The 19,728-nt window shown below is 40.3% G+C and overlaps 1 protein-coding gene across 2 annotated transcripts in view; it reads right to left on the bottom strand.

Annotated features, from left to right (window-relative positions):
- tgfbr1b (transforming growth factor, beta receptor 1 b) overlaps nucleotides 1-19,728 on the bottom strand; it is a 53,298-nt gene that overhangs the window by 12,215 nt on the left and 21,355 nt on the right. For both annotated transcript variants that reach the window (XM_086190816.1, XM_086190817.1), the window contains exons 2-5: nucleotides 14,251-14,502; nucleotides 11,606-11,875; nucleotides 3,815-4,045; nucleotides 1,372-1,539 (exon numbers count right to left, since the gene is read on the bottom strand). In XM_086190816.1, the coding sequence (XP_086046942.1) occupies nucleotides 1,372-1,539; nucleotides 3,815-4,045; nucleotides 11,606-11,875; nucleotides 14,251-14,502 (921 nt within the window). The remainder of the gene's footprint in view (nucleotides 1-1,371; nucleotides 1,540-3,814; nucleotides 4,046-11,605; nucleotides 11,876-14,250; nucleotides 14,503-19,728) is intronic.

Below are 19,728 nucleotides of genomic sequence, written 5' to 3'. Positions count from 1 at the left end.
GCTAACTAAATCTAATCATAACAACCTAAGAGAACTTACGTCGAAAGAACAAACCTTGGCTTCGACCAAAAAAGGGTTAGACAGAAAAAAAGTACATTCATTCCAACATTATAAGTCGTATTTGTAGTATTTTGCTGAAAAATGTGGTATACAGCCATACATTATCAATCAATAATAATTTGCAATATTTATTTGTATATTTATTCATGTCATATTTTAACAGAAGTGCCAATAAATGCACTTCATTTTCAAAATAATGTTAATTGTTTGCAAACTTGCTGAATCACATTCTCTTGACACTAAAAGTGATTTTTCAATTGTTCTTATTAGTGTTCCTATCAAAGTCAATATTATTGTTATTATATAATATCATTATTATCACTATCACTAGGGATGTGGTCCTTTCCAAGTCTACTGGTCCAGTCTGGTTTATGTCCAATTTCAAGGAAACTTGTGAAGTGGAAATGTGATCTATGCTGCCGCTAAGGCAGGAAAATGTCGAACTAAAAGAGAATGGCTGAGGTAAGCTGGTGCCAGTATAGAGCGACTGAGGAGAAAACATTTAACGCAAGCAAAACGGCCAAATTATCATTCTTCTCTGCGTGCTTCTGCATTATTTTTTCATCCTGAGTCACTGTGTAGTAATAAACCAAGAACATTTGAGAGATACTGTTAGACTTTAAATTGTCTAGAGCGATACTTAATAAAAGCAATCATTTAACCAAGCAGCAGCCTCTGCAGGGCTACAACTGAGCAGCTCCCTTAATGGGGAATCAGAGCATTCAGACACTGGGGTTGTGGGACATATGGAAACACAACGTACAAACGAATTAAACCACAGGGCAATGCTACAAAAACAAAACATAAAAGATCCTCAGATTGTGCCTGCCTGATGATACCCTGAAGCTCTCTGTCCCCCCATTGCTTATTGAAGCATGAAAAAAACATAATTTTCCTTTTGTTTCCATTCTGTGTGCAGTGGTCGCATTGGCTTAACCTGCCACTCTGAGCGTGCACGTGGTAATGAAGGGCCCAGGGGCTCAGTAACTGGGGGCTCTGAGCAGCAGATCCTTGCTGCCATAAGTTGGCTGGAAAGAGCGAGAAGATTGTCGGGAAATGTTACATCTGTGGAAATTTAAGTTTGTCAAAAAGCATAATTCTAATTTCCCAGATGACTGATGAAGCAAATATCTTCAAAATTAACATCCCTTACTTACAGAAATATTATTTGATTTTGCAATAAAATATTAAATGTGCAAATGATTCTAAGTCATTTCAGACTTTTTTGTTTAAGAAAAAAAGGATACACAAGAAAGCACTTTTAATAATACACATCCGTGTGTGTGTGTGCGCACGCGTGCATATCTTCACCTTGTGTGCCCACGATCTCCATGTGGAGGTGGGCTAGGCCACTGGCTGTGGACAGAGACAGTTTGATCATGCCTTCCACAGTGACAGTGTAGCGGTTCAGGTAGTCAAAAAGGGAGCCATGTTCATGGTAGTCTGACACGAGCCACAGCTGAGTCCACGTCCCATTATCTACAAACAGAGAGAGCAGAAAGAAAGGTTCAAGGTTATTTGAGCTGTGTTAAGATTTTACAAAGCTGCAATATAGTCTATAACTCTAAACACTGTTGAGCTTTCAAGTGTTTCACAAACAAGGGCTTTTATTATGTAGTGTGTTGTGAAAGTAATCTATGCATCACGCAGTCCGCAACGGTAACCTGAGGGAGAGCAGGTAATAATTGAGATGGGGAGCACATTTAAGAATGACTTACCCTGAGGAATTCCTTACTGTCCTACCAGAGCACTCCGCTCTCAGAATGCAGGTCTGTTAGTGACTCCCAGTATCTCTAAAAACAGACTGGGAGGTAGAGCCTTCAGTTACCGGGCTCCTCTACTGTGGAACCATCTCTCTCCATGGGTCAGAGAGGCAGACACTCTGACTACGTTTAAATCCAGGCTTAAGACCTTCCTCTATGACAGAGCTTTCAGTTAGGACTGGTTCAGGTAGCTCTGAACCATTGATAGCTATGCTGCTGTAGGCTTAGACTGCTGGGGGACACATCTGGTTACATGGAGCCCTCTCCTCTACTCTCCTCTCCCCTCCTCTCTTCTCCCCTCACATTTTTGGAACTGTCATTACCACTACTTGTTGCACTTTGTAGTTTGGCCTTGGTGTCTCGCAGACTCTCTGTGTTTCCACAGATCCACCAGAGCTCCATCTCTCTGCACCAACTGCCGCCTACATCGCCCCCTACCCCCCCTTTTCCTCTACTTTTAAACCGGCCTGTGCTCCCCTCCCATGAACCAGTCTAACAACATCTGCTGCCCGTCTGTCCGTCCTGGGTGAGGGATCCTCCTCTGTTCCTCACCCTGAGGTTTCTCAGATTTTTCTCTGTTAAAAGGGTTTTCTATGGAGTTTTCCTCAGTCGATGTGAGGGTCTAAGAGCAGAGGATGTTGTTAAGATGCCATGTGAAGCCCTTTGAGACAAACTGTTTGTGAAAACAGGCTACACAAATAAAATTGCCTTGCCTAGCCTTGAAGGCCAAGTAAAAAACAACAACAACAACAACAACAAAAGCTAAAATGCAGGGCTGAAAAACATTTCCACTCTCTTCACAAAATTTCTTGATGCAAATTCTCCCCCACATAACTGTACTGTTCCTTGTTATGCTGTGAATGGCAGTGCTTGCAACATGGGGAAAGACAAAAAATAGCAAGGAACAAAAGGAACCACATTTCAATGTGTCACATAAGTCTCTTAAGCTCACCTGCTTTTTCCTGTTGCAGCTGAAACTTAAATATCCGCGTCACTGATCAATAAGTGATGCCACCACCGGGCGTAAGAATGCATGTGTAGAGTTCATGCCTGAACTCCTTTAAACCCAAGATAAGCTCCCGTGATTCACTGACTCTCAATTTAGGTGGGCTGACCAACAAAGACATTCTCCCTGATTGTAAATTACGGTCACTTCCACTTCTATGTCAGTTAACTTGCTGTGGTTAATGGGAGGAGTTGCCATCAAGTTTGTATTTTTAATATGATCCAGTTAGTTTCACAACATCATTTTGCCGAGCGCAACAAACATTGTGAACTAATAAAAACTAATATCTTATTCAGGGGCCCACTGAATAAGATAATGATAACATTAATGCAGCCAGTGTAGCAATCATTCCTTGTGCAGGGATGCAACCTGATCAATTTCAACATCTTATCAAATTTTCCTCAATTAAAAAATACAAAAATTTGAATCCATCCTCAACTTTATGACTTATCCTGCTTCCTCCAGGTAAGAGCAAGTGAGTGCAGTAATGTGTGCTTGTTTTCCACAGTGAACGTCTTCCTCCCCCACACCAGCTAACATCCCATCTATCCCCACTAGACTCCTGCCTGCTACGACTTTAGCAGAGCTGCCTTTGAGCTGTGACAACTCACAGTTCGGCTGCACCTAAGTAGCCTAAATTATCATTTGTGGATGATGTGCTCAGAATGATATGAACAGAACTGAGAGAGCTGAGATACATACACTTGGAGTGCCTGCCTCAGCTACCTTTGCCGGTAGCTGTGGCTTTTGGCCAGGAGTGGGTGTCATCAGGTACGATACACTGGTCAAATCCTCCACTGTCTTTAACTTAATTTTGAACTACTGTTTAACTTGATGTTTTCTCATGTTTCATCTTTATCTTAGGGGAATTGTTGATCTTCCTACTGGCTATTGTCAGATTTGTTGTTCATTCTTCTTCGTCTTCTTCACTGTGTGTGACAGAAATAGTTCAGAAAAGCCTCAGAGCTTTCCTAGGGGTTCTCACCTTTGTTATCAGCAGCAATGAAGCCCAGAATGTTCTCATGTCTCAGCATCACAGTCTGATAGATTTCAGCCTCCCGGAACCAGGAGCGCTCCTCACGGGAGGAGAAGATCTTTACAGCCACCTCCTCGCCACGCCATTTACCACGCCACACTTCCCCAAAACGCCCCTTGCCGATGCTCTCCTGAAGGATGATGGTCCTGGCAATGGTCCTCTGGACTAGTAGTGGCAGGCCTGGAGAGAAAGCAGACATGGAAAATGATTATTAGTTGAATAGAAAATAACAAGAAGGGAAGTGGGGAGAAGGAAATGAGAATTAAAAATATCAAAATAAGTTGTAACCAGAGACTCCAAAAAGTCAAATTCAACCCGAATGAGGATCTGATGGTGCCCAATACCTCAAAGACCTTCACTGATAATTGACAAACACAGAAAAAAAACAAGCTCACATCTTTGGCTGGACTGGAGGGCAAGTACTGTGACCAGATTTGTTGTTGAGCAAATTGCCCCACTTGCTTATGAATGACATAAGCTACAATAATAGCAAATGCATTAATCTATTAAGTCGCATTACTTTGGCTGACAACTCGGCAACCTGCTCAATTTTCCTCCAAAGGCCCAGGTGAAGAAACATCTCAGGAGGTAATCTGTCTGGTTTATCCAACAGCTGTGTTTATTCACGGCCTAATGACAAGGTATTGATGGAACCTCAGTAAATTTTAGTGTTTACAATGGGTTTACCAACAGTTAAGCACATGACTGAGGATTTAGGTCACATATGTAATAACATGAATAATAAGTTACCCTTGAAGACCAAGCCATGTACTCTATCAGACAGCGCACTGAGCGTGGCTCCTTCACGTGTTCTAACTGGGAAGATTATAGGATGAAACAAAACAAAAAAAACCCTCTGTGTTTTGAATGTTTCACATCGTTTCATTTTTAAATGTATTTTCATTTAATCATGAAGTACTACCATGTGAGACATTCTGTCATTATGTGCACTATGTGCATAGCCTTGTTCTCTGTCATTCCCTGCTTATTGGAGCACTGTTATGAACACAATTTCCCTTGGGGATGAAAAAAGTATTCTGATTCTGATTTCAAGAGAAGACTTATCAGGGGCCTCGGTTCTAAATCACTGCTTGGATCCTGTAATGTGTCCATATACACATTACAGAGGGCTGGGGGCTGCAACCCCCTGGTCTTTCTCCATCATCAACACTAAAGGGTGCAGTGACTAGATCACCCACTGGTGTGTATGGTGGTAATGCTGTATGATCAGATACGGAAGTACCATAAAGTTATTGATCACAACGTAACATGGTAGTCGAGCCATGACGTTGTATCCCTGGAACAGTTGTGCAACAATAACGAGCTAAAAAGTAAAAGCAACTCGCCGGATCATGTAAGACTGACGTCACTGCACAAGTGCAGCAAATGCTTAGCAACAGTGAACATCTACCCATGAGGTCAGCATTCACATCACCAACCAAACAAAAACTTTCGGAATGATTGTAGTGGGTATAATAATTCACAAAGGCAAGTCTATTCAAATATTCATCCTCATTCTGCTGTAACACTTTTGATCTTTAGGAAGCACAAGCCTCCATGAACGTTTTCATGTTTGTGTGGTCTCATCTGTGTCTGATGTGTATGCATGAAGGATCATTTGCTCTTCATTTATCATTACCTGTACAGTGATCACCTGATGATTTTCCATCAGAGGCAGAAACATTACAACAGAGTCCAACATGTTGTTTCATAGGACAGCCAATCCTCCGACTGTATATGATGTAAGGCAACAAGGTTAAACAACTTGGAAAAGCTTTTTTTCTAGCTCTGATGTACCTCAGTACTTTGGCATATTGCTCATGAGGAACCAAAAACTGAAATGAAATTGAAGACCTCCCTATTTCAACAGGCAGCAAACAGACTCACTGCTACTCGTGACCATAATTAAAAACAGCCCACGCAGTTATGCCATCACACACGCTGACAAAATGCCCATTCACACACAATTACATATCATGCACTATGGTGTAAATAGCTGGAAAGATTGAATCCAAGGGCTTCCTTGGCAGAACGGTGGAGGTGCCAGTCTCCACAGAGTGGTGCTAAATCATGGCCAGCATTAGGAACAGCTTCTGCCAGATACAGGAGAGTGAGCGCAAGTGTATGCATGTGCTCCATGCAGTAATACGTCTGGATCTAAACCAGCCAGACTTCTACTACTGCTGCTGCAGGGAGCATTTGTCACACTGGCACAAACCACACTACTCATGGAAATTATTTTAAACATATAAATGGTTCTGTCAGGTGGAGGTCTCCATGGACTGGAACATGTGGGAAAAAAATTCAGATGAAGAAGCCATTCCAATAATCATTCACAGATTGCTAATCCAAGAGGCCCTTGGTACAGTAAAGATCCCATAATTGACCTGAACAACAAGGGCAACAGGAAGTATGGTAATTACGCCGTAATGTACTAATCCCCCCCCCCTTTCCTGCTCTTATTTACCCCATCAGAGCTGATCAGAGAATACACTTCCCTTTAGGTTTAAAAGTTGTGACATTTATATCGAGCGCTTATCTGGACATCATTTGATTCAACTGTAGGGGCCAAATTATAAATTTGACTTGGCCCAGGTCTGGTATTAATCATCAAGGGTGCATTTCAGAAAATCAATTACTTAAAGCTTTAAAGTAGTACTTTTGCCTTCATCTTCTGGCAGTGACAGTTACCAGAAACAACTGTTGAGGTGTTTACATAAAAGGCACTGCTGTAGCTACCTCCACTTTTATCGCTGTGGCTACAAAATGATGGATAAATGATTTGAGTGTCAGAATCTTATCTATTTGGTTGAATAAAATTTGTAAAGCCTAAAAGAGCTGCATGATTGAATTATTTATCCACATTTGAGTGAGAGGGCTAACAGGAAGTAGACGGCCATACAATATAAAATCAAGTGTATTGCTGTTCCCTGCTCTGATATCCATGATGGGAAGCTAAGTAATACGTCCCGGCTTGTCACTCTCCACGTTTTTCCAACTATCACTCCTTCTTTCTCTCACACACTCTCCCTCTTCGGATAGACTTACAAGAATCTAATATTTCACATTGAATAACAAATGACTTCCTACAAACTCTGAAGAGAAACCACTGAAGGGACATTTGATGTTGTTGATAGAAAAAAGAAATAAATGACACTTTCATGAAGTCTGAGAGAATATTAGAGATGTCATGAAAACCGATACTTTGCTACCAAATCCATGCCAAAATTCTGAAAATGAGATGCTGCATTAACCCTAACCCCCTTTACCTAGTTACTTAGAGATTCCCACCCCTATAGGGTTTTATAATATACAGTAAACTACTTGAACTAAACCTTTTAGTGGATACAATTGAGGGATATGTGATAATTTCAAGCAGAATTTTGCTTCCCACAATCAGGAAAGTAAGATAATAAAAATAAACCATTTTTGAGTCTCAGCAGCAACAGTTTTGGCTTCAGCTGGTTTTGAGAGGGAGGAGGGCATCACGGCGTGCTTCTGACAGTTAAGAAGACGTCAGAAAGGTAGACCTTGGGTTTTAAAGGCAGGCTCATAACACTGTGGAACAGACTAAAAGGGGGCGCAAGATTTGTTATACAGTCAAAGCTCCTCCACAAAGAAACTTGACCAGTTGGTTAATTACCTGAAGTCCACTCACAAAGTGGTCTCCATGGTCCTCCTAACTCAGATAACAAATTAAAATGCATCTGCTGTGAACATTTGTTACCTGATCTTTTCCTAACCCACTGAACATAGAATTAAGCAACCATATTAACGAAGTTTGCAAGAGTTTTTAGTCACTGTACTTATCTGCAGCAGTTGGTATTTGTTGTGAGCTACACATGCAATTATGTTGCTAAAATCGTGTCTTGTTTTGGATGGTGTCAGCCAACACATCCATTCATGTAAAAATGCTCATATTTGACCCATTTAAGGAGTTACCATCTTGTTTTGGATGAGCTGTCTGGTGTATTTGAATCTACAAAGGAGGGATCACCTGCTGGATGAGCTATTGACTTTTAACCAGACAGAACGACACAAATAATTTCCTATGTCTATGAATTCAGAAATAAAGGAACATGACAACTTCTTGAGCAATAAGCTTATTGTCCATCATATTTGGTGACAGACAAGCAGATACGCCTCTCCCTTTGGGGATGCATTACGGAGCACAAACCCCACTGGAAGCTGAATGCTAGTTAGCTTAGCTGCAATGAATGTGAGCATAGTGCAGCATAGCATGCCACCTTAAAGTTCAATTACACATTTCTGCAAATCGGTCTTTGCCTGCTTTACTAGAATTAGCGTAGTGCTAAAAATTCTCTGAGAAAACTTACAAATTTAAAAAATGATGTTTTACCAGATATATCCCCAGAGCTACTTCTAATACTTTAGCCTCCCAGCCCCTCCTGCTCTCCAATCTTCCAAAGCCTGCAGTCCCTCCTCTGTGTGTATTCTGGTTCAAACGTATCAGAGTCTTGGTTTGTACAGAAGTCATCTTCCACGTCCTCTTTTACAAAGTCAGCCATGATTAGTAGTAGCACTTGCTCTTCTACTCTCAACAGAGGTTTTGTTTTGTTTGCTGAGGATAGACGGAGCTTCTCAGGTCCTGTATCCATTCACTGTGCCTCTAAAATACCAACTTGCAATGGAGCAGTTGTTTCACAGAGAATGTTAAGCACAACCCTTGTTTTATTAATGTACAGATAGAGCCGCCTCGAATTTCCCCTGACATCCAGAGGCCATCCGGCTGCCAGCCAGTCTCCAGCCAGTTTCCAGCCACTGGGATTCCCCCCCCCCCTCCTCTTGGGGGTGTGCCCAGAATCCACTATGATCACGCCCATTTCTTCAATTGCAGGGTGTCACCAGAAGATGGCAGAAGATTTTTACTCTACTGCATTCATCTTCTGCTTTAGTTTTGCTTAAAAACATATTTTTGATTTGCAAATAGATAATACCTGATTTTTTCTCTTACAATATACTGTAGGCGTACATACATGTATACCAGTCCCTCCAGGATTTCACTGATTTTTTTGTGATTGTGCGATCAAAAATGCTTGATTTTGCAGCGGCTTCTCCCAAAAATTGAGCTATAATTTGTGAGGCTTTACTGTATGTGAGTTTTTGCAGTAAAATTGTGTTAATGGGCAAAAATTGCAATTCAATAAAAAATGCAATTTTAAGAGAACTAATGTAAAAAAAAAAAAAGTCGTAAATAATCACTTTCTTTATTATAAGCATACCTCAAACTACAGAAACAGTCAAAAATATTTAGTTCTCTTCTTTTTATAAGTTTGTTTACATGAAGTTTGCTTTTCAATTATCACCAAAAATGATGATGTAATTTTACTTAACATGCGCTGGAACAGAGACGGAGCTGCAGCAGGGATGCTGGAGAACTCCTGTCCCTCTCATATTGTGTATTTTCTGATCAGTGGCACATATGTAGATACAAACATTATAAAACTTTAAATTACATTAAAACACTCATATGATACTGGTTTGTCTGACTTTGTCTATTTCCCGTCTCATGCTCATGCCAGCATGAGCAGTGAGAGAGTTGCGCCGGTTCTGCATGTCTGCTGCAGCGCGTCGCCTGGAGATTCCAAGGCTTGCCAGTGATTTACACAACAGGCGTGCAGCTCTCTGCAAAAATAGACCATGAGACGGCCAGTAGACAGTCATATTGGTATTGGTTCTCTGTATTGGCCTCTTTCAGTGACAATGTGGGGGCTGGGAACCTGTTTGGCCTGGCCACCACCTATTGAGCTAGAACAAAAGGATACGCAGTGATGCTAATGATGACCTTTCAGCCCATCCTACCGTGAACACGGCCGGCTCAGCGCTACACACGCCTGACGGAGTGAACATCAACGTGAGCATGACTCCAGGTTCACTCAGCTCTGAAATGTGCCGGGAGTTCATCACTTCAAATGCACAAATACAGTGAGGTTCACAAGCCACTAGCAGTTTGTTAGTTTCTATAGAACAGACCTGCTGTCAAGCAGCTCTCTAACAATAAAAATAGATGTCACACTGTGTGGAAGAGCACGGAACTTCAAGATCTCTGGATTTAAACTTTATCCAAAACCTGTTGAGCGAAGTCTTTGTAGTATCCCGCAACACAATAGTAATATCTGTGGCACAAATTGGTTTTTAATTACTGGAGGTAAGCGCTCCCCTCACCCTTCCACCTCCGTTACTGGTCACCCAATGGCAACCACCCATTGAGCTAGAACAGAAGGATACACACTGATGCCAATGATGACCTTTCAGCCTTTAAGCTGTTTTAATAAAAAGAAAAAACACACACGCAGAAGATTCTTTTTAACTATTAAACTATCAAAAAGTACAGTTTACTCAGACTTCATAATTAATGTAAAGAAAAGACACATGTTTAAGTAATACAAATTAAGTTTGTTTGAGTAGAAACTATTGATAGGACTTACAAATACATTAAGAGGTTAATGAAAACATTAAATGCTGCAGGCATATGACAGTAGAGCCGCTGTCTTCAGACACGGTAACCATTTATAATGACTGCTCCTCCTGGTGGACTGATAAAGCAGTGCAGGTAATTTCCACAAACGGCGCTTAGGGGTGTTACGGGTCGGCCCCACGGCAATGACGTAATCGCGGGGGATCTCATTACAGTCACGGACCTGCCTACTGCCGAGCAGGGACCTGTCAGGGCCCCAGCACGAGCGCGAAATTATAGGCCGCCCTATCTGTAGGCAAAGACCTTTTCAGAGAATTGTACATTTGGAAAGTGCTGAACAGCACATCCAGGCATTGCAATTAATCCACGGATCACTTTGTGCTGAACCATGGGGGATGATCCATACAGGTCATGGATTAACGGTGGTCCGTACCACTTACGTAAGAATGAAATCAAAACAGCACAGAATGTGTCTGTTTCTTATTACCCACCAAAGATGTGTGATGGACCTGTAATATATTTCTGTGGGCTTTACATGATCAGACGCTGCATCGAATGGAGCTGATGAGGTGGTCCTTAAATGTGATTGCACTGATTTTTTTGGGTTATTCCAGTGAAATCATAATTTAAGTTGACTGGCTTTTTAATAAAAGAAACACACTTGATAAAACTTCAAAAAACAAACATGATGTCGAAAAATGGATAATCATGTTGAAAGATAAGTGATTTCCACGTCAGTGGAACACTTTTGATGATAATTTTTTCCATAATCAAACAGCCAAATTAATTTTTTACTGGGAAATGTTTGATTTAGGAATGTGAATAACATACTCTGAAAGACGCTTGTGTCCTTATATGGTCAGTGTGCAAAGCCTATTTGTTTGCTCATCAGCAAACACTTTAGTGCTAATAAAAGATGGTGTTGGTGTTTCTCATCTTGTAAACATTTGTAGCTATGGCAATAAGTCAGGCAAGGCAAGTCTAGCAGTAACTTTTGTGTTTATATATCTCTAACTAAATAAAATCAGCAGGGCTGATATTCTTTCTATTCTCTGGTCGGAAGCCAACAACAAAACTAACTTTCATCTGTGCAACAGTTCCTCTACATCTGGCCCTGCTGCCGTACCAAGCAAGTGTGAAGAGCAGCACAGGAAAGAGATGTAACCGTATTCATATGGTTTGTCTTCTGTCATAGAATGCTGCTGTAAAACAAACATTGCCTGAATATTCCTACTATGAACACGGCTTCTTAAACAAGCTGAGGTTATGTTGATAGACATCATTGGGGCTCAACTTCATACCTGATCCAGAGCCTGAGGTGGTCATGTCATAGATGAGGTCCTTCAGTGTTGTTCCAACAGTGATGAAGGGGTGGTCCATGGAGGGGTCTTCTTCATTGGGCACCCGGTGGTGGTGGTGATGGTGGGCTCCAGCACCCCCACCACCCAGACCCCTATGGCTGTGGCAAACATAAAAAGCCAAAACGAGCAGCAGGCAGAGCACACATACGGGGCCAGCAATGACCGCCGCAAGAGCCACAGGGCCGATAGTTGGAGGCTTCACTGTGGGGACTGTGTGAAAACAAACAGAACAGATAAACAGCACAGATTAGAGCAATTAACAAATCACAGGTTACCAGTAAATGAGAGAAGGATTTTGTTTTATGTACAGAGGAATATTTTTTCTCCCCACATCATAACAAACACAATATATTAATGAGTTCAAGGCTGAGGGGTTGTCCTTTTATCACAGAGTGAGGCATATTCTGATACCACGGACACCACTTAGTACCACAAAAAAAAAAGTACACCGTCCAGGTAACTGCAGGCCACACCCTTCCCATCTGCGTGGGAAAAACTTTGCACTGAAAACCTGCATAAACCAAAAAAAACTACTGGACATACCTCGGTACAGTTGCCAAACATGAGCTCATTCATTCAAGTGTGGTACCACATATGATTCAGGGGAATATATTTATTTCTTGCTAAGTGTAAAGGCACCATCATGCATTTCTGTGTGTGTATGTATATATATATATATATATATATATATATATATATATATGTATGTATATATATATATATGTATATATATATATATATATATATATATATATGTATATGTATATATATATATATATATATATATATATATATATATATATATATATATATATATATATATATATATATATATATATATATATATATATATATATATATATATATATATATATATATATATATATATATATATAAGTCAACCAAGGAAATTTGGTTCTCTCAACTTATAAATTTATATTGATATTTGTTGAGTCTCCATTTAAAATTTGCTCATATTTTCTTTTGGTTACCAAGTTGTAGTCATTTATATAGGGTTTTCTCCCCAATGTCGAATGCTGAAAAGGGAAGATAGACCTGGTATCTAGTTCCGTCTGTTGAACGTGTTTCTACATACAATACAGGAGTTTAGACACATACCAGGGAGAAGATATGATGGAACAAAGATACATTTCAGGGAAGGCACTTGTTCATTTTTAATGACAACAGCCCATTAAAGGACCAAAGTTATTGTTAGGGATGAACTATATGGATCTTCTCAGCCAATAACAATAATTACCTGCTTCTCTTGGTCAGTAGGATATCCAATCATCAATTCACATTTTTTTAATGTAAAAAGACATTGATCATCTGTAGTTTATGCACATCCAAGTGTAATAAGGCTAAGATGTAGTGAGCAGTGCTGGATGAGGATGAATAAACCTTCCACAACTCTGGCATCCCTGCTGTTCCCAGTAATGTAACAAAAACAAAGTTCTTACTCTTTCTCTTGTTCTCACTTTTTTTGTTTTTTTACATTAAACAAAAGATGGATCTGTATGCTATATAGACTAGCTTGCCACTGCATTTATAACCAGGGAGCCTGTGTCTTGTGAAGGTTTAGGAATGGTGTAATCTCAACTGTTGGAGTCCACATATTGCATGATTGCCTTCAGAGAAAATTCTGGACAGGTCTGTCTCACCTTTTTAGCATCAGGACGACAAGTTCAGACCTCAAGTAAAGAGCCATAAGTCAGAGGAAAAGGTGTATTTGCGCCAAATTCACACGAAGGTTCTAAACATTTATAAAGAGCTTTCCAAGTTGTAAAACATAAAACTGTTTGACTAACAGTTACCCAATAAGACTTGTTAAAATCAGTTCTGGTAATCTCAAACAAAGGCAATGCACAATGGTGTCTTTGAGCTGCAACAAAAATGAGTAAATTCCCATAAATTATATGAGGTATAATGACTGAAAAATGAGCTCAGGATTTGCATACATGCAAAGGCATGTCCAGGTGATTTTTGGTTATTTTTATGTAGGCTTTAGCAAGTTAAGTGGGAATAAACGCTACAGAACTGCTACTAAGAAAGGAATATAATATCAAAACATGATGCAAGGATGTAAAGGTATTAAAAAAAAAAAAAAAATCACAACCAGAAATTGACCAGCAAGATGGAAACCACAATATTAAAATTTTTGTCTGAGCCTATGGACTTAAATAACAAGCTGACAGTGGCAATGAAAGCGATCTCTGATATCATTTAAGTAAAATCTGCTCAGCCCATACAGCCGGTTGGTATGTAGCTGATGTTTTTCATAGTTTGTTAAAGGCTACTGCTGCATATTATGCAGTTGAATGTTCATGTTTGTAAGGTCATGGCTTGCATTTGGGAACCACTGCATCATTTTTCCTCAAATGTTTTGAGTAGAGCTTCTACAGTTTCTAAACAAGATGTTTAAAGCCCATGACCTAGAACATTTATAAGCTTTCAATTTATCTATGAAGGCTATTAGGAGATAAACAAAAGCCTAAATATTATGTAACCGTCTCTCGCATACATACAACATACAGATGATTGCAAACCTCTCTTTGGAATTATCAACCGTGTGTGTGTGTGTTTACCAGGGAGGGTTGTGAGGTTAGGTTCCTTGTTGCAATAATCTGTTGTACAGCACAACGGATAGATGCCCGTGTCATGTTTGACAGAAGGAGCACAGATGAAAGGCCGGTCTCGCGGGATCAGTTCGTTTTCGTGGACACATTGGCGCTGTTCGATTGTCATCTGGGTGCCGGACTGGCGTATAGCAACGAAACAGACGCCATCTGTCGTGCAGCTGGAGTTGGCACTGCAGCGTTCACAGTGACATTGGAGGGCTGTAGGGAGAAGAAAGGAGAAAGGAATAGTAAGTTACAAATGAGAATGGGTAAATCTAGTGAAGGCAAGACCTGTATCTGTGCAGGTTACATAGGTGTTGGTGACCGATGTGCAGAACTTTATGTGTAATGCAACAGTATTGTTAGTACGTAGTCTGTGCTGACAACATTGATCCCTTTTACGATGCAAATAAATGAAAGGGGAAACTTTGGAGGAATTAGCTTTATTTAAAATGTATTCTGATGCTTATACATACACATTAATGACTGTGTTTATGTTACGATCAGTACAACTGGAGCAGAGTAGAAGAGGACAGAGAGAAGATTTTAGAGTGAAAAAACAGATTTTAATTGTCAATCAATCGAACTTTATTGATATAGCCCTTCTCAAACAAATACAATGAAACACAGAGTGCTTGACAACAGAACCCCCCCCCCATACACACACAAATTAAAAGCAATCAATTTGTTACCAACATAAAAGTACTCATTGAATCAATCCGAGCAATCGCCATCATCGGTCAGGAAACACCAGAGTTAGAATAGAACCTGACACCAGAGTTACAAAACATAAAAAAAAAAAAAAAGAAATAATATGAGAAAAAAAATCCAAAAATATGCAAGCAAGTAGGAGCATAAAGTAATAAATTAATGGATGTTAATAGGAATAAAATGATATAACAAATATGACTGTAAATATTAATTGTAAGTCAATACAAAAACTGATAATATTCAAGTTTATAAGCATTCAATAAATATGTAGATAAAAGTCAGTTAAAAGACAGACTAAAGAAGTCGTTTTTAAAAATTTCAATGTAAGAAATTTCAGCCGATCAAAAAAGAAAAGCTTCAAATGGCATCTCAGCTTCAGTCAGTGGGTTTGGTGAAAAATAACAGAAATAATAAGAGTCTGCACACTAGATAGGTCCATCCATCCATCCATTTTCTACTGCTTATCCTGTTAAGGGTGGGGGGCTGGAGCCTATCCCAACAGCCTTCAGGCGAGAGGCGGGGTTCACCCTGGACAGGTCACCAGTCCATCACAGGGCCAACACATAGAGACAGACAACATCCACACTCACAGCCACGCCCATGGTCTATTTAGAGTATCAATCAGCCTCGTCCCCTCTTGATCTTTGGGCTGTGGGAGGAAGCTGGAGTACCAGAGAGAACCCACACAGGAACAGGGAGAACAAGCAGACTCCACACAGAAAGATCCTGTGCTCCAGCCGTGGCTCCAACCACAACCTTCTTGCTGTGAGGCAACAGTGCTAACCGCTGCACCACCGTGCCACCCATATTAGATAGTTCTATATCTCCCAGTCGATTTAATTTAATGACATCGCAGGATATACATTTGACATTTTGGGTATTTAACCCTTCATTAAAGGAAGGGCTAAATACCTGATCGCAAAAACAGGCAAAAAGGACTCAAGATAACCACATAAACTATGTGCATATGATATAAACAATATAAACACATAAAACAAGAGTCAACGACCAAATCAATAAATCCTGAGCAAGTCAACAAAACCAGGCAGGCAAAACAGACCATGACTAAAATGCTGCTGGTGGAAATTGCAGCTGTGTGGAGGGCAGATGTGATCAGTGTCACAGCAGGAATGCAATGCAGCCGTACCCAGATAGAGTGCACACTCACAAACAAAAGGTCACGTATGTGACCATTTTGGTCACAGTCAGGAGCCCTGGTAAAGATATGAAAAATTGTGCAGCCCTAGTAACTTGCATATGGGCCTGCTTGTGTCCTTCACCTTTCCTTATCCTGAAATGCAAAGTATTTCTAAAAAGCAATCCTGCAGTTTTGTCAACTAAAAACCTGAGCAAGTTTTCCTAACACAGAGCTGAACTGAATATGACAAGTGAAAAACAGCACCTTGAATGTGGTGTGAGAACAGCTCACACCCAACACGACACATATGTTTACATGCCATGCCTTACTTGTGGAATGCCATACAAAAATCAAATGCTGGGTTGTTATTATATTTGCATTGTTTGGCTCTTTGTAAACACAAACACTGACAGGGTGTGGTCATTTTTAACAGTGCAATATGTGCGTCCTTTTTCAGTGTGACCTTTCAGGGCCTAAACTTATTTCCATAGGTCATGGCCCCATCAACCCAAATCCTCCCTGCACCCACCTACCCAGAAAGCTCCATTATGGCAAGCCCTTTGTCTATACCAGATGTGCTCTTTGTGTGTGTGTTTGACAAAGAGTGTAGCCCAGAAAGGGGCTGCTATCTGGCCTGTTGAATTGTTTGTTTTTGGGGGTCGAAGCTGGAACCAAAGCTGAGTTCTATGGTGTAAACCACACTGTGGCTCATACTATCACGGGGCAAAAACAACTGATAAATCGGCACTGTCCTTGATACTGGGAAAACTGGAAATCAGCTGGAAGTTAGTAACAGCAAAGATGGCCAAGAGTGTGGCGGGAGTCTGATATATATCTATATCTATATCTATATCTAGATAGATAGATATAGATATCGATATAAGTATATCTATAGATATATCTATATATAGAGAGAGAAATATAGGGAAAGAGCGCAAGACCGAGAGAGAGAATTGGAAAAGGGGGTGGCAGTACATCTGCGTAAGATGATGGTTATAAATATTCAACAGTTTGATCTAAAGGTTTGACATCTAGCACCCTGGCAGCTGCTTCAACCTAGAGACAGTGCACGCCCACAAACGCACGGTCCTTGATCAAGGATTGAAAACAAATTCCAGACAGCAGAACCATTTTGTCGCATGCTACAATGTGCGCATAACTCACTTCAAAAGAAAAAAATATTCCAACTCATTGTTAAGTCACCACAAAGAGAGGGACTTGATTTATAACTCTGTTGGTGCATATGGGTGGAGACAAATTTGAGTGGAACATACTGGGCTTTTATAAATCTCTTTAGAAGCAGCAAACCAAGCAGCACTGACCAATCCATATTAAAATATCACAACCTCTTTTTCACCATTGCGGAGTTGAAAAGGGAACTCAACAGCAGATCTGGAATCAATAAACTTCTTATGACACCCATTTCAAGTTGACAAACAACCTGCAGATATTGGTTAAATTACTGACAGATAGACAGCAATGAGGTAATATCAAATCCATTTAAAGTCTTTCCATAAAAGGGGGATGAATTTCTCCCTGCCACCATAGGTCATGGATTCCACAGTCCAAAACTTAATGTATTTGATTGAAATCATGTTTACCATTTCCCTCATCCAAGCCATTTCAAGTTTGACCCAACACACATAGACAGGACCCTTGAACAAAATAAAATAAATGACAAAATGCCTTTTATTCTTGCCCATCTGACTCTTGTCATGAACTACATCACTTGAGAAAAACAAATGTAAATACATAATGTTTTGGCATTCTAGTTTCTCTCACTCTGCACACACGTATGTTTGTGCTAATACACTATGCTAACTTAGCACAGCGCTTATTTCCTCACAGTAGGATAGTTAATTTGTGAGAGACTGTATTTTATCACATTATTGTCATCTCCAGTCACTGGGTGGGCATGATGGAAAAGTCGCTATTTCTTAATAGGTTTGACTGCTTAAATTGTCCTTTTGGCTTCAATCGAACCTGTCAATAGGCACAAAAAAATACTACATATGAGGGGCTTAATGTAGAAGTATGTGCAAAATGTCTTTCTAAAAAAAAAAAAAAAAAAAAAGGAGGGGGGAGGGATTAATCAGAAGTTAATATATTTATGACTTATTTAAAAAAGCTTCATATTAAGGATGGACCAATGTTTTTGATCATTAGCATACCCTAATTTTTTTACATATCATTCCCAGATTGGGCTTCAACTGCCATGGACTTGATGCTGACTGCCTTTGAATGCATGGCAGCTGACAGCTATTTCAGTGTCACTCTCAGACCAACTACCCCCGACATCACTTATTGTCCTCAGTATATACGCATTTCACATAAAATACAAATAAATTTAAATGAGTGAGTTTGTCTGCCTAGGACAGTCATGCTTAGGACAGAAATGAAAGAGTGAGTGTTATTCATTTGATGGCCAGATGATGGTTGGGTTTTGTTTATTCATGTTTAAACTAACTGAACGTGTGATCGTGAACCTGCGGGATGATGAAAAGCGTGTGGTCTGTTTTTCTATCAGCAACCTGACACATAATCCAATGGAGGAAATAAAGCAGAACTTCATTCAGCCATGTCCACTGAGCAATCTGCAGGAATCTGCTGATTAGTTACTTTCCAGACAGAAGCAGGTTGATGGAGGAATAATTAATAAACAGTGAACAAATAGCAATGAAGGAAGTGAATCCTGTACACAGTGAGGTTATGCCCTCACTTGGCAATGAGAAAGCATGTCTATCTTCTGTGTGACGACTGAAGCAGCCATGAAGAGCTGCGCCTCTCAACTGTGTGTGTGTGGAGGGGCAGGATTCTTTGTGACTGGCTGGCCAACTTCCTATCAGAGAATGTTGTGAGACACAGACACCCAATGAGGACTTTACTTCCTTGAGAAAAGGACATATTCTTATTCATTTATCCCTCGGCCTTGTCACTACTGCAATATCCATACAGGATCCTCAGATCACGCTTAGAAGATACAAAGTAATACTTTTGAGCCCATTTTTTGAGGTGCTGAAATAGTTTATTTTGTAAAGCCCTGTGCTTAGGTTCTGAGACAGAACCAGTTCCAACTATCCCATTCAATCGGAATTGTATGCCTCCAATGTTATCAATTCTTCTTAAAGATTCTCTCATTTCCCTGCATGACATTTTCTGGTTTTCCAGAAATTTTGCATCGCGGTACACTGCGTCACACTCTGCGACGAATCAGACTACACGAGGCAGCAGCATCACGTCCATATCCACCATCTTTAGCAGCATCATGGAGACAAGGAAGCGGTCTTAAGTCCAGCTCCATTTCACAAAATGTGATGAAAATGCTGCCATATGCAATCAATGCAATGTAGTGATAGTGTGCAAAGGTGGGAATACCAGCACCATCCAGAAGCATTTGTCCACCAGGCCTGGAGTTAAATTACAAGAATGCCAAGTGTTTGACCACCTGCATACGAGCACTAATGTTGCTGGCCAAACAAGCTCCTCCAATGACGACGGTAACGTTCACATTAAATATCCTGCATTAGCATGCTGTCACCTTGCAAGGGAAGTGTTGCTTTTGGTGCAGAGGACTGTGTAGAACTTTTTTGCCACTT

This window comes from Aulostomus chinensis, chromosome 21, assembly GCF_037954235.1.
Source record: "Aulostomus chinensis isolate RoL2024-O1b breed Wild chromosome 21, RoL_Achi_v1.0, whole genome shotgun sequence".
Lineage (NCBI taxonomy): Eukaryota > Metazoa > Chordata > Actinopteri > Syngnathiformes > Aulostomidae > Aulostomus > Aulostomus chinensis.
The sequence above is the reverse complement of the archived record's forward strand: the minus strand, read 5'-3'. Positions and strand labels throughout refer to the sequence as shown.